At 39.0% G+C, this 15,974-nt stretch overlaps 1 protein-coding gene across 1 annotated transcript; it reads left to right on the top strand.

The window, feature by feature from the left end:
- The first annotated feature begins 12,999 nt into the window (after positions 1-12,999).
- On the top strand, positions 13,000-14,507 carry LOC138878444 (uncharacterized mitochondrial protein AtMg00810-like). The gene is made up of 3 exons (XM_070158122.1): positions 13,000-13,095; positions 13,936-14,333; positions 14,477-14,507. Exons 1-3 carry the CDS (start codon positions 13,000-13,002, stop codon positions 14,505-14,507), a joined length of 525 nt encoding a protein of 174 aa, XP_070014223.1.
- Positions 14,508-15,974: the final 1,467 nt, after the last annotated feature.

Raw genomic sequence — 15,974 nt, 5'->3', positions numbered from 1 at the left:
TTCAACACAAAGATATTCCGGACACACTCCTAAGTCCCAAATAACCTAACGAAGCTATCCAAACCATAAAATTCGCATTTCGAATTCGATATCAAAATTTCCACTTCCGGCCAAATTTTCTCAAAAACCTTCAATTTTCCATCTTTAGCCGAACAACTCCAAAATGACCTACGGACCTCCCAATTCACTTCCGATCACGCTCCCAAATCCAGAATCACCATACGGAGCTACTCCCAGTCTCGGAATCCCAAACGGACATCAATAACACTGAAATGCATTTTAAACCAAACTGATGCAATTTCTTCTAAAATGCTATCTTCCACAATAGGCGCCAAAATGCTCCCGGGTTATCCAAAACCCGATCCGGGCATACGCCCAAGTCCAAAATCATCATACGAATCTGCTGGAACCTTTGGATCCCAATTCCGAGGTCGTTTACTCAAAATTCCAATCCTAGTTCATTTCTTCAATTTTAAGCTTTCAAAATGAGAATTTCCATTTATATTTGACTCCAAACTTCCTGAATTTTAATTCTGACCATACACACAAGTCAATATACCTGAGATGAAGCCGCTCATGGCCTCAAACTGCTGAATGATGCACCGGAGCTCAAAACGACCGGTCGGGTCGTTACAGTGCTATGGGTGGCGCACATGTGAGGGGTTGAGCCCGTGTGCATGCACCGGGGTATTACCAATGCTCAGGGTAGTGCTTAGGTTATGATATGCCTTGAATTGATTGCTAAGCTTTATGTTGTTATGTTTCTTGTGATTGTAACCCTTTTTGAGCTATTTAAAACCACGCTTGAAGTTACATATGGGTTAATGTTCGGATTGAACATGATAATTGCTACTTTCGTAATGTAATTGCCCGATTTGAGTTATGGTAGCACACTTCACACATACGTACACTTTATCATGTCACTTATACCACTCCATGAGTATGAAATTTGGTATTCATTGTTCATGTACATGTAATCTTGTATATCTTCTTTCTGTGTGATATGGAATAGATTACTAGCACATGAGGGTCCGTGCGGCTGAGATATGATAGCATGTGAGTTGTCCATGCAGTTGAGTTATGATAGCACGTGAGTTGTTCGTGCAGATCCGAGATATGATAGAACGTGATTTGTGTTACGCCCCGCAATATTAAATTATGATGATGTCGCACCCTGTAGTATTGTACGTTGAATTTATCGTAAGGTAATTGACATTAGATTATTTGGAGATTATAAAGATTATGCTATTTTAAACAAATGATGAGTAAATTCATGAAGGTGAGAGGGGAAGCAAGTCAAAGAAAATGAATTTTTCATCCAAGTTTGGCATATTGGGATAAAATATTGGCCGAGCAAATACATAGTATTTATGGACTAGTGTCATACAAAGTAATACATGACCATGATAGTAAGATGTAAAGGTATGTTAAAAGCGAGTAGCATTTTAAGTAAGTTGAGATAAATCTTAATTATGCGAGTAATTGGTTAATTATCGGATAATGAGGCACTACCTAAGTATTTTAGGATATATTGGAAAAGTATTAAATAGCAAGATGTGGTAGCCCCATATTCAAAGTAAATGACTCACGTTACAAATTGAAAGGTGGCATTTAAGTGTCATTTGCATGTTTGATTTAAATGACTTTGCACCATATTCAAAGTAAGGTGACTTACGTACAAGCTACCAAGACCTTAAATGTTTGATTTGTGGTCTTCCTTGGTTATAAGCTTCTTCCTAATTCCAAACAATTGCAATAACAGAAGATTACACTCCAACAAGAATGGAAGATTACACTCCAACAAGAACGAATATTAATCTTGAAACAAAACAATTCCATCAAGATTTCTTAGCATCGTAGCAACGTGAGATTTTGCGATTTTAAAGGAATATGGTGCAACCCTTTCCAAGAATATCATACAAATTTTTCCCTACTCCAGGTATGTTAAGACTATCCCTTTTTTCTTTTTGGTATGATCCATACGATACGAACGAAACGAGCAAATGCACAATTTCCATAAATGACTCTATTCATAGAAATATTAGAGATGCTTATGTTCATGATTCCCCATGTGTCATATTATTCTATCATCTGTTCATGGGTCTCAGAAAATATATATGTTGATAAAGTTTACTTTAAGGTATTATTCAAATTCAAAATGGTCTTATGACACTCTGAAAGATTTTATTGATGTACTTCTCATGCATTGCATTCATGTACATTGTCCCATGACCAGATAGCATTATATACGCGTATATATGATCTACACAGGTCTTGCTCTAGGTTTTTTTTTTTTTCAACACCGATACGACTGAAGAGATGTGCCGAAATTCATAACCAACTGCTGAATCAACAATTCATTGGATCTACACTCTTGACAAGTTCCATTACCTTGTCCCAAACCAAAGAATGATCTTTGCTCTATAATATACTTCATATAATCAGTTTGCGCTGACCCCAAATCTAGTAACCTCGTCTCAGTCAGTACGAACTGCTCAGGCAATAAGCCACCTCAGACATAATCAAAAATCCCACAAGACGCCACAATGTGCCAGTATGCTATCAATTCGAACGCGATACAAAAGGAAGGCGAACTCTAGAAGGAACTACTCAACTCGCACACTAACATAGACTTCCTCAGAAAACAGGGAAACAGAACACACAAAAGCAAATATGGGCACTGAACTGAACATCACACTGTTGCGGCGTGCAACCCGATCCAAACAACATACCCATGGCGGTGTGCCACCCGATCCACATATAGAACTCACATAAGGAGATATACGTCGAGCTGAATAGCTCATCACATCAAAATACCGAATATCGGTCATAAACACACTAAGGTGCATAATATCATTCCCAAGGAAACATATAGCGCTATAGGCTACAAACTCAAGCACAACTGAGGTGCGATACATGATCTAAGTCTCATCCTGCTCATATAACATCACCACTGAGTGGAACCTCAACACATAAGGAATTTACCAAGCCGTCTCACAACTCATACGGTGCAATATATCTTTACATGAATTAACTAACCACGAAATAAGACCGCGACTATCCTTCCATAAAGAGCGCATTGCTGAAAAAAACACAACTGGCCTGACGTAAGGCTCACTTCCACATTTAATTCTATCCACCGACCTCAAGTCGATTCTGATCGTGCCAAGCTAGGCCAATAATCTTTCACAGGTCCATAACCCAATAAACAGAGTGCCCTCCAGGCATAAATTCTCAAATGGATGATATTACCAAAATCCACATACTTGGTTTAAATTTCTAATTAATCAAGTGACTACATGTCACACTTTTACAATATTCTTGTGGGAAAAGCTCCCACCATCTTCCGAAATAATTAACGGGTCTGCACATCCAAACCACCGACTGCACTAATGCTGAAAAGCGATCAAGAATCCCTAACCAGGATGCAAAGCCTTTCTCACAGAACACCGACCTCAGGTGATACTGACGTCAATACCCATCTTACTCAAAACACTGAAACTCATATACTGCTCATCCGAGATCGTGACATCACAGTCATTGACCAAACTGCAACCTTGGTCCTTACTTCAAATTCCATACCACTCACTGCACCTCACGTGCCAATATACGATAGACGCGATTTCCATCACAACTCTGGAACCGCCGATAGGCTAATACTTCATCACATAAGACTTTCCATTTAACTCACTTCAGGAGAACTATAGCAGCATACAGGCGAATCCTCATAATCGTCGAATATGCCAATCTCTAAGTAGTTGTCCAAGCCACCATAACACTTTCTGGGATCCGCCTACTCATAATAGGCCCTAACAAAAGAATGCTTCAGAATAACATCAATCACTGCGGCCGACAAGCCTCACATGCATAACTCGATCACGCTGAACGAACCGATCACTGACACCAGTATACCAACTCAACTATGGCTAATCAATCTACTTCCTTCCAATTTATCCTTGATTGCCTTAGAAATAATAATATCTCCCTTTAACACCTAACTTATTTCAACCAAACTCACCCCGAGTGACCTTAAATCACGAGACCATGCTGTCTCAAATACCATGACCATTTCATGTCTCTCAAATGCTACACCGCAAGTCAAAACATCATAGAACATTCTGTGCCTTTCTTCATAAGCTGCTTCAAAAGCTTGACTCTTAACCGTACTTATAGACTCAAAATCATTAGGCACCACACTTTACCTCTTGAATTAACTAGGACCGCTATTGAGAGCCACCCAGCTCTGACTTGGCCCCGAATGCAACCAACTCTACTGAATTTTATAACATATGAATACCCTCTCGATAAAGCACCTAGAGGGATCACTTCCCTCAAAGCCTGCACCTATACGAGGCATAAATCATGAATCATCCCTCAAGTCTGAACATGAGCCAATAAGGCTAACCATAGCATGCATCCAACAATTCATTTACTCAAATTACCACTCATGGTCTTTTTCCGTAGCTGCAATAACCCACCAATACGCCAATAACCAAAATTCACGCAGGTAATAAACCGTGCAATTAGCTAATCAACAGCAAGCTCACCAACTTGGCTCGTAGCCATAGATCACAACACATATACTCTATTGTTGTCGTAATATCATTGTGAGATTAAACTCACTCCATCATAAGCTCGTGGAAACACGAATCATCTGGAATTTTAACTCTTCTGCAATTCTTGCATTTACTCACACAACAGTTAAGCCCACTCTCTAGGCGACCAATTTTATTTTATTTTTTTAAATCCTAAATTTTTCAAAAATTTCAGCAGAGCCACCTTTGTAATTGGTCCTATCCACCTGCCAGAGAATCATCAAAACTATCCTAACAACATATCCACAACTTTACAAAGCATCACAATGCATATCAATTACATAAATCTAAATTGATACATGGACATGCGTTGCATCTATTTAAATCATAACACATAGAAAATACCCTTCAACCCTCCATTATTGGGCTATTCAACCAAGTAGGAACATATTCTTCCTTTAATATTTTCGACCTTCAAGGTGGTCTCCTTGACTCAACGATTTCGTCATAATACATTTACGGAAGCGATCTCAGCTCCCAGACTTATCTAACTAGGAGACACGAAAAATATTCTTCACGCGCCCATAACTCGGGCTACTCAACAAATCACAATAAGAAACGAATCACTTAACAGTTCATCTACTATCCAGTAGGCTTCTTCGCCACTACCAAGTCGTACAAATACACCTCGCAACACTAACATACTCATCACGTGGATATCCAACCGCCATTCCGGCTAACAAGGACAATAATGAACATATGAGTTCAAAACACTTGCTCACAAAATCAGCACCTCGGTGCTCAAGCCATTGGCAAAGATTTGGCATCAAGTCCTCCAGACTGGTCTTACTTCAAACTCACAGAGATTACACCTCACCCCTCGATCGGGGAATCAAAAGCCATCGAGACACATCTGATACTGAGCGCCCGTTGGTGCATACGATCACGCGGAAGGAATTTCAAAAGTTTCTTTTCAAGCTGAATCAAGGACGCACGATAAGAATTCAAGAATGTGAAGTTTTCCTAAAGGTTCGGCAGCCTCTCGAGGATAAGTACAGACGTCTCTGTACCGATCCGCGAGACTCTACTAAATTGGCTCATGACTCGCGAGACCAAGTAACGTAGGCTCTGATACCAACTCTGTCGCGACCCAAATCCCGGTCGTGATGGCGCCCATCACACTACTAGGCAAGCCCGACCATTATTCAACACTTAACCCAATTTATCAAAAATAGCGGAAAGAAATATCAATTAAGCAAGATTAAAGTACTGAAGATTTTAACAAAATACACAATATAATCTCACTAGGACCCGGTGTCACGAATCTGAGCCTCTAGAATACAGAATATCATCCTAATACACGGTATATCCAAAGTCCGATAATGCGGAAATAAAGAGATAGGATAGGAGGGAGAAGATCAATGGCTGCGAACGCCGTGCAGCTACCTCGATACTCCCAGAGGCTGGATCTGCTGATCAACTGGATCTACTGAGCCTGAGACTGCCCTGGATCTGCACACAAGGTGCAGGGAGTAAAGTGAGTACTCCGACCCAGTGAGTAATAAAAGTAACTACAGTCCGAAGATAAGAAAATCCAGTAAATACACAAAGTAAGCTACAATCCGAATATACAGCAACATATGGAACTGAGCAGCTAAACACCAGTATAAATACAAATACATGAATGCAATGCAATGCATATGATGGTACATTCCAGTACCCACTGCGGCGTGCAGCCCGAGCCATCCATATTTATTTATCGTCGACGGCGCTCACTGGGGGTGTGTACAGACTCCGGAGGGGCTCCTACAGCCCAAGCGCAATATCTTGGTCAGTCATTGTTACCTGACCGGTCAGCCATTGTTACCTGACCAATTTATATCATACAGTGCCATTGTTACCACTGTTCAAGTATATCATCCAGTGTCATTGTTACCACTATTTCAAGTATATCACACAGTGTCATTGTTACCACTGTTTCAAGTATATCACACAGTGTCATTGTTACCACTGTTTCAAGTATATCACACAGTGTCATTGTTACCACTGTTTCAAGTATATCACACAGTGTCATTGTTACCACTGTTTCAAGTCACTTTATAATCAGTCCAGAAAATAATATAATAAGCCCCTTGGGCATTTACAAAACAGAAGTTCCCAGCCCGGAATACATTTAAAAATATCATTTAAGTTTTCAACACTTAGAATTATGGCTGAGTTTGCAAAACAGCATTTAAAACCTTGGACTGAAATTAAATGATATGCAAATCATGCTAAGCAGTAATATCAATCCTCGAAGGATTTTACAAATCGGCACAAGACCCCAAACATGGCATCAAGCCTAGTAATATCAATGAAGTATGTGTATCAATCACCAGTATAGTATAAACATCACACTGGATGAACCAAGTCACAATCCCCAATAGTATCCGACCCCGCACTCGCCATGGAGTGCGTGTCACGCCTCAATATAGCGTTACGATGTCAAATTCCGGGGTTTCAAACCCTCAGAACAACATTTACATCTATTACTCACCTCAAGATGGCATAAAGTCTACTCCGCGATGCCCTTTCCTTTCGAATCCACCTCCTCGTGCGTCGAATCTTGCCAAAACCATAAGGAATATATTACAATAGGCTAACGGAATATAACCCAATCGAAAAGACTCGAAAAATATCAAAAATCACGAAATTTGCAAAACCCGAGCCCCGGGCCCACTTCTCGATAAATTACGTAAGTCATATCACCGGACTCCTCGTCTCGCCACGAGTCCGTACATATAAAATTTATCAAAATCGGAGTTCATTTGACCCCTCAAATCACCAAATCTTATTTTCAAATCCCTAGGCCTAAATCCTCAATTTTTCTACAATTTTCATGCTCAAATCCATACATAATTGATGTACTTAACTCAAAATAGGTGGGGATAACTTACCTTCACATTGATGATGAAAATCCCCTCTTGAAGCTCCCCAAAAATCGTCCATACTTTGAAGAAATGAAGAAAAGTGAGCTAAATTCGTGTATAAAAGAATCTGCCTGTGCTTCGTCGAGTTGTACCTTGCACTTGTGCTATACAAGTTGTACATCCTATTAAAATTGTTCCTTGTCGGACACCTTCTGTTTAAACACCCATAACGTCTTGTATAAATATCCAAATGACAAACGGTTTGAAGATTTAGAAACTAGACTCAAAGATCTTTAATTTGATAGGTTGTACACCATATAACTCTTTATATATCCCGAGATATGAGCTTCTAAAGTGCATCGTAAATTCTGCCGAAATTGCTCCAGCAGCCCTTTTCGATCCATCATAACTCTCTGAGATGATATCCAAATCGCAAATGGTTTAACTTTCCGAAAACTAGAATGTATGGGCTACAACTTTTGTGTTTTGCACTTTTTCTGATTTATCATAGATTACAAGATATGAGCTTCCAAACTGGACTAATCGCACCTAAAATTTTCTGGGCACAGCAGAATTTTCTGCAATTTTCTGCAATTTTTCCTAAGTCCGAAATCACTCCGAAACACTCCCGAGCCCTCGGGGCTCCAAACCAAATATGAACACTGACTCTAAAACATCACACGAACTTGCTCGAGCGATCAAATCGCCAAAATAACATCAAAATCAATGATTTGAGCCTTAAATCCAAGAATTCTTTCAAATTTCATAAACTTTCAATTTTTCCAATTTAAGGTCGAAACCCGTCAAACAACGTCCGTTTGTAACCAAACTTTACAGGAAGCACTTAACCAACATATATGACCTGTACCGGGCGTCAGAACCAAAATACGAGCCCGATACCATTACTTTCTGATCAAATTTCATTTTTATTTTCCTTAAACATTTTCAGAAAACAATTTCACGAAAAAATTCATTTCTCGGGCCTGGGACCTCGGAATTTGATTCTGGAAACAAGTTCAACTCCCATATTTTTCTATGGACTTTTCGAGACCGAAAAATCACGGGTCCGGGTCCGTTTACCAAAAATATTGACCAAAGTCAACTATAACAATATTAAATATCAAAAAATTTCAAATTTTTTCCATAATTCATATATTTCAACACAAAGATATTCCGGACACACTCCTAAGTTCCAAATAACCTAACGAAGCTATCCAAACCATAAAATTCGCATTTCGAATTCGATATCAAAATTTCCACTTCCGGCCAAATTTTCTCAAAAACCTTCAATTTTCCATCTTTAGCCGAACAACTCCAAAATGACCTACGGACCTTCGAATTCACTTCCGATCGCGCTCCCAAATCCAGAATCACCATACGGAGCTACTCCCAGTCTCGGAATCCCAAACGGACATCAATAACACTGAAATGCATTTTAAACCAAACTGATGCAATTTCTTCTAAAATGCTATCTTCCACAATAGGCGCCAAAACGCTCCCGGGTTATCCAAAACCCAATCCGGGCATACGCCCAAGTCCGAAATCATCATACGAACATGCTGGAACCTTTGGATCCCAATTCCGAGGTCGTTTACTCAAAATTCCAATCCTAGTTCATTTCTTCAATTTTAAGCTTTCAAAATGAGAATTTCCATTTATATTTGACTCCAAACTTCCTGAATTTTAATTCTGACCATACACACAAGTCAATATACCTGAGATGAAGCCGCTCATGGCCTCAAACTGCTGAATGATGTGCCGGAGCTCAAAACGACTGGTCGGGTCGTTACAGTGCTATGGGTGGCGCACATCTGAGGGGTTGAGCCCGTGTGCATGCACCGGGGTATTACCAATGCTCAGGGTAGTGCTTAGGTTATGATATGCCTTGAATTGATTGCTAAGCTTTATGTTGTTATGTTTCTTGTGATTGTAACCCTTTTTGAGCTATTTAAACCACGCTTGAAGTTACATATGGGTTAATGTTCGGATTGAACATGATAATTGCTACTTTCGTAATGTAATTGCCCGATTTGAGTTATGGTAGCACACTTCACACATACGTACACTTTATCATGTCACTTATACCACTCCATGAGTATGAAATTTGGTATCCATTGTTCATGTACATGTAATCTTGTATATCTTTTTTCTGTGTGATATGGAATAGACTACTAGCACATGAGGGTCCGTGCGGCTGAGATATGATAGCATGTGAGTTGTCCATGCAGTTGAGTTATGATAGCACGTGAGTTGTTCGTGCAGATCCGAGATATGATAGAACGTGATTTGTGTTACGCCCCGCAATATTAAATTATGATGATGTCGCACCCTGTAGTATTGTACGTTGAATTTATCGTAAGGTAATTGACATTAGATTATTTGGAGATTATAAAGATTATGCTATTTTAAACAAATGATGAGTAAATTCGTGAAGGTGAGAGGGGAAGCAAGTCAAAGAAAATGAATTTTTCATCCAAGTTTGGCATATTGGGATAAAATATTGGCCGAGCAAATACATAGTATTTATGGACTAGTGTCATACAAAGTAATACATGACCATGATAGTAAGATGTAAAGGTATGTTAAAAGCGAGTAGCATTTTAAGTAAGTTGAGATAAATCTTAATTATGCGAGTAATTGGTTAATTATCGGATAATGAGGCATTACCTAAGTAATTTAGGATATATTGGAAAAGTATTAAATAGCATGATGTGGTAGCCCCATATTCAAAGTAAATGACTCACGTTACAAATTGAAAGGTGGCATTTAAGTGTCATTTGCATGTTTGATTTAAATGACTTTGCACCATATTCAAAGTAAGGTGACTTACGTACAAGCTACCAAGACCTTAAATGTTTGATTTGTGGTCTTCCTTGGTTATAAGCTTCTTCCTAATTCCAAACAATTGCAATAACAGAAGATTACACTCCAACAAAAATGGAAGATTACACTCCAACAAGAACGAATATTAATCTTGAAACAAAACAATTCCATCAAGATTTCTTAGCATCGTAGCAACGTGAGATTTTGCGATTTTAAAGGAATATGGTGCAACCCTTTCCAAGAATATCATACGAATTTTTCCCTACTCCAGGTATGTTAAGACTATCCCTTTTTTCTTTTTGGTATGATCCATACGATACGAACGAAACGAGCAAATGCACAATTTCCATAAATGACTCTATTCATAGAAATATTAGAGATGCTTATGTTCATGATTCCCCATGTGTCATATTATTCTATCATCTGTTCATGAGTCTCAGAAAATATATATGTTGATAAAGTTTACTTTAAGGTATTATTCAAATTCAAAATGGTCTTATGACACTCTGAAAGATTTTATTGATGTACTTCTCATGCATTGCATTCATGTACATTGTCCCATGACCAGATATCATTATATACGCGTATATATATATATTATATGTATATGGGATATGGAAAAAGGTTACGGTATTATATATGCACAACCACTTGATCAGCTGGTATATATACGTTGAAGATTTGTCCACAGTAGCTGATATGATATGATGGGATGCCCTCAGAGGCTTGATGATGTTATGAATGCATATACCCATACATGGTATGACATTTATACACATATGCATGACATTATAAAAATGAAATGATTCACACAGCTATGCAAAAGTACATGTCGAGTCTTTTACTCCATGTTTCTCTCATGTCAATTACTTACTGGTTTCATTCCTTACATAATCGGTACATTATTTGTATTGATGTCCCTTTTGTCTAAGGACACTGTGTTTCATGACCGAAGGTCCCGATAGACAGTTCAAGAGCCCTCCAAGTAGGCTATCAGCTCAGTAGAAGATGTTGGTACGCTCCATTTGCTTCGGAGTTGCTTGTTTGGTTAGTATGATTTTGATATGTATTGTTTGATATGGCAGGACTCTGCCCCGACCTGTATGAAAATTATGTATTCTTAGTGGCTTGTAGACAGATTTCATGTACGTAAAAGATTGTATGACCTTGTCGGCCTACGTTCGCTGTACGAGTGGTTATTTTGGACTTATAGGCCCGTATGTCTTATGTATAAGTTGGTATCACATGTTGTATTCTACTCATCTCACAGCATCCTTCCGGCTCAGTTATCTATGATAGTATGACATTAAAAGATACGTTATGTTGGTACTCGGTTGAGTAAGGTACAGGGTGCCCGTCACGGCCCATCGGTTTGGGTCGTGACAAAAATGGTATCAGAGCAGTTCTATCCAAGGGAGTCTATAAGTCGTGTCTAGTAGAGTCTTGTGTATGGGTTTGTTGTGCACCACACTTATAAGTAGGAGTCTACGGCGCATTTAGGACTGTCACTCTTTCTTCATACTCTAGATCGAATGGTAGAGCTCACTTATAAGAATTCAAACTCCTAACTATTATTCATAAGACGACGATGCCTACATCTAGAAAGGCGGTTGGTGAGAGATATAGTTGTGGAAGGGTTGAGTTAGAGGAACTCGATTTTTGAATCATGCTTATGATGGATAAATATGAGGTATTCAGCAGATCATGTGTGTACTAAAATGTGTAAGCTTCTTGATAGAGAGCCTTAAGGCAAGAATATATATCCACCCCTATGGTGAAAGGCAATGAGAGATTGAGAAGATAGATACAAGTTTCAACAAGTAAAAGAAGTAAGATGAAAAAGGGTACAAGGCGCCCAGTTAATGAAGATTACCAGTATTTACAATCCAGGCAGAGGAATATAAGCCTTTGCATTACTTTCAACAATAACACAGGTATGTACAATTGGCCACACCTATCTAATTTATGCCCTATGGGGGCTAACAGGTGTAGTTTAATAAAAGGACGGAACATCAGGATCCAGCAGAGTAACCCAAATTGGTGAATGGATTGTTTATGTTAGTTGACATTTCTGAAGGGTATTACAAATGTGCTAATACACCTTTTTGTGAGACACCCAGATGGTGCACTCTAGAATATTATTATTAGATGTGAATACTAGCATGATCAAAAAAAAAATAATTCAGAAAATAGGCACTGAAAGCCTGGAAAGGATAAATATTAACTTAGTGTGACTCTCGTCCCTAGTAGAGAAAGGACGTTGAGCAACCCGATGAGCCGATGGATGGAGTAAGGGGAGCAAAAAGCAAAAGAATGTCTTACTGAAGTTTTCACAAGAAAGGGATAGGAAAAAATATTAGCAGAGTAATGAGAAGATAGATAAGGAAGAATTATGAGTAAGATGCGATACATGGATGACAGCAGTACATCAAAACGATGACGGTATTACTGGGTCCATAGTCAGGTAAAGGAAGAGACGAGAGGTGATAGGCCTTAAGAAAACATAAGTGTATAGGCCATGAAGTCATATCCTCATTCCAAGAAGTATGTTCGTGACTCTAACGTGATAACCAATAGGAAAAGCTAGACCCCAGAATAATAGAGATTAGTATAGGCTGGTGAACAAGATAAAGTAAACATGAATTAGGAATTTAGTGATTTGATAATGGTCAACATCATGAGAATTTCATATTTCGTACCGGCAATAATAGAATAGACAACAAAAAAAGATCATGAGAAATTCAGAGAATGGTCATTCAGGAAGACGCTTCCCTAAAGTAAGCAATGTGAACAAAATTAAGCTTAAGAGACTGTATGTTTCAGTTATAGTAATTGTCACCTCGCGAGTAAGGAATTTCGTTATCCTTAGTATAGAAAGATTACCGCAAGGAGAGTAAGGGTTATCGATAATGTGAAAGGACGCCAAAAATGAAGAGGTAGAACATCTATAGGCAGATTGTCGTAGCTCCAACTCTTAGTACTCCCCTCAAGAGGGGAATATGGAATAACGTGATATTACGTCAGAATTAAGTGTTTCCAGTAATTATGGAATGATAAAGAAAGAATGCGATGAAACGAAAAAGGGATAAGATTGCACTCATTTAAAGCCTATAGATATGCTGTGATACTTGAGCATTATACAAACATGACGTCACAGAGAGGAAGTAAGGATTCTTTCCCGAGATATTATTGATTAATAAGAAGCTAGTGCGAGGGGTAAGTTAAGACAAAGTAAATGACCCAAGAAAGATTACGCGAAATATTGATACGGGAATGGGACAACAAGAAATTAGTAGTTGATTCAAAAAGCTCCTAGCTATGGCTAGACAGGAATATACAGATAAATCAACAGATCGTACAATATAAACATAGGGAACCCCAATATGGGGAATTCAGCCTCACAGTTATGACATCTTGATCCTTGAAAAATATCCATATAGGAGTTGGGGACATCTGAATGGCATCTGAATGGCTTCCTCAAGGAAAAAGTTTAGGTAAAGCAACCTCCAGGTTTTGAATGTCATCAACACCCTGAATATGTGTTCAAATTGGATAAGGCACGACATGGGTTGAAGCAAGCTCCTCGAGCTTGGTATGAATGATTGTCAAAGTTTCTTTTAGAAAATAGTTTTACAAGAGGAAAAATTGACAACACTTTGTGCCTGAAGAAACGAGGAAGGAACCTGCTCATCGTTCAAGTATATGTTGATGATATCATTTCTGAGGCAACAGTTGATTCACTGTGTGAAGAATTTGCAAAACTCATGGGAAGTGAGTTTGAGATGAGCATGATGGGTGAGTTGAATTTCTTCTTCTGTCTACAAGTGAAGAAGTCCACAAAGGGTACCTTCAGCAGTCAGCAGAAATACATCAAGGAGCTTTTGAAGAGGCTTGATATGGAAGCATCAAAAGTAATTGACACTCCCATTTCCACTGCTACTCAACTGGACATGGATGAATCGGGCTCTCCTGTAAATCAAACCATGTATAGAGGCATTAATGGGTCTCTTCTCTACCTCACTGAAAGCAGACTTGATATTGTCTTTAGTGTGGGGCTATGTGCAAGGTTTTAGTCAAAACCCAAGGAATCTCATTTGAAGGCTATCAAGAGAATTTTTAGATATCTTAAGGGAATATAGGACCTGGTTCTGTACTACCCTTCCGGTAACAATTTTATTCTTATTGGATATGTTGATGCTGACTATGTAGGTTATCTTGTGGACAGGAAGAGTACTTCTAGAATGGCTCACTTTCTAGGATCTTGCACCATCTCATTGGGCACAAGGAAGTAGAATTCAGTTTCTCTTTCAACAGCTGAAGCAGAATATGTTGATTCAGCTTCCTGCTGTGCTCAGTTCCTATGTATCAAATAATAATTAGAATATTTTGATGTGTACACTGACTATGTGCCTCTACAACACCAGTGCACTCAACATGGCCAAGAACCTGGTTCAACATAAAAGAACCAAGCACATTGACGTGAGACATCATTTTCTTAGAGACAATGTGGAGAATGGGCTTATCTGCAGGCAGTTCTGCAGTACAGAAGAATAAATTGTAGATATCTTCACCAAAGCACTGAGAAGAGAACATTTTGAGAGAAATAGGTTGGAGTCGGGGCTAATAAAGCCTAATTGAGAACCTGATTCCTCCTATATGGCTATGAAAGTCACATTCAGGTAAAAGTAGCTAAAGTGTTTTCTGTCCGAGTCTATCTCACTTCAATACCATTAAAGGTAGACACACATGATGATTATAGAAGCTGCAGAAGCACTAGTTGAACGGTAAAAGAGTATTGAGAATTTTTGAAAGACAGGTCAAAAACCTGGTTCTTGTACGACAGGTTCGTAGTCTTGTACTTTTCTCACACGTATCTTAAAAGGAAACAAAATTAAGTGCCACGTCATCAACCTTTTTAGACCCTATATGTCACGTCTTTTCGTTCAAATCCCTTCACTTCCCTCTGAAATGTTGTATCTTCCCAAAAATCTACCGAAGTTTCAGAACTGGTTTCTCTGTGTCCCTCATAATTGCTCTCTTCTTCCTTAAAATCCTCTCATCTCCATACCTTGAACAATCATCTCTCTCTTTCTCAGCCTCTCCAAAACCTTTACACTAATCATTCACCATGGCTGAAACTCAAACAAACCTTCCCACATCTCTTGAGAAAACCCTTGACTCCTCCGCTCCTACTGTTGAAATTGAAAAACCCAAACCTACTTCTCTTTCACCTCCTATCTCTCTTACCACTCCCTCATACATGTCTCTCTCTCAAAGTGTTGAGAACTCAGAAACCCCTAAACTCGATAGAATCTCGTCTCTGTCGTCTGAGATTCTCACAGAACAAATCAATGATGGAGAACCGAGTGAGACTCCACAAGTAGAAAAGTTCTCATAGGTTAGTGCTGATCAATCTATAGTTATCCTCATCTCGGAGTTTGTTGCACCCATGGAATTTCAAGAGAAAGAGGCCGTAGGAAACATATTGGCCATATCTGCTGAAGGAATAGTGTATGAGGTCATCTCTACTATGCATGTGTCTCAGGGAGGAAGAGACTCAGTCAATAGTAGGAGAAAGAATAATGGTTCTCCTTGAACAACCTACACCAGAAGAAACTATTAGGACCCTTCTTGAAGGACCCGACCCATCACCTGAGGAAACAGGTCAAGGATCCAATTCCTAGGTCAATTTATTCCCTGCTCCTTC

The sequence above is a fragment of the Nicotiana sylvestris genome, chromosome 9, assembly GCF_000393655.2.
Source record: "Nicotiana sylvestris chromosome 9, ASM39365v2, whole genome shotgun sequence".
NCBI lineage: Eukaryota > Viridiplantae > Streptophyta > Magnoliopsida > Solanales > Solanaceae > Nicotiana > Nicotiana sylvestris.
Note: the sequence above shows the minus strand (reverse complement) of the source record. Positions and strands in the feature narration are given on the sequence as shown.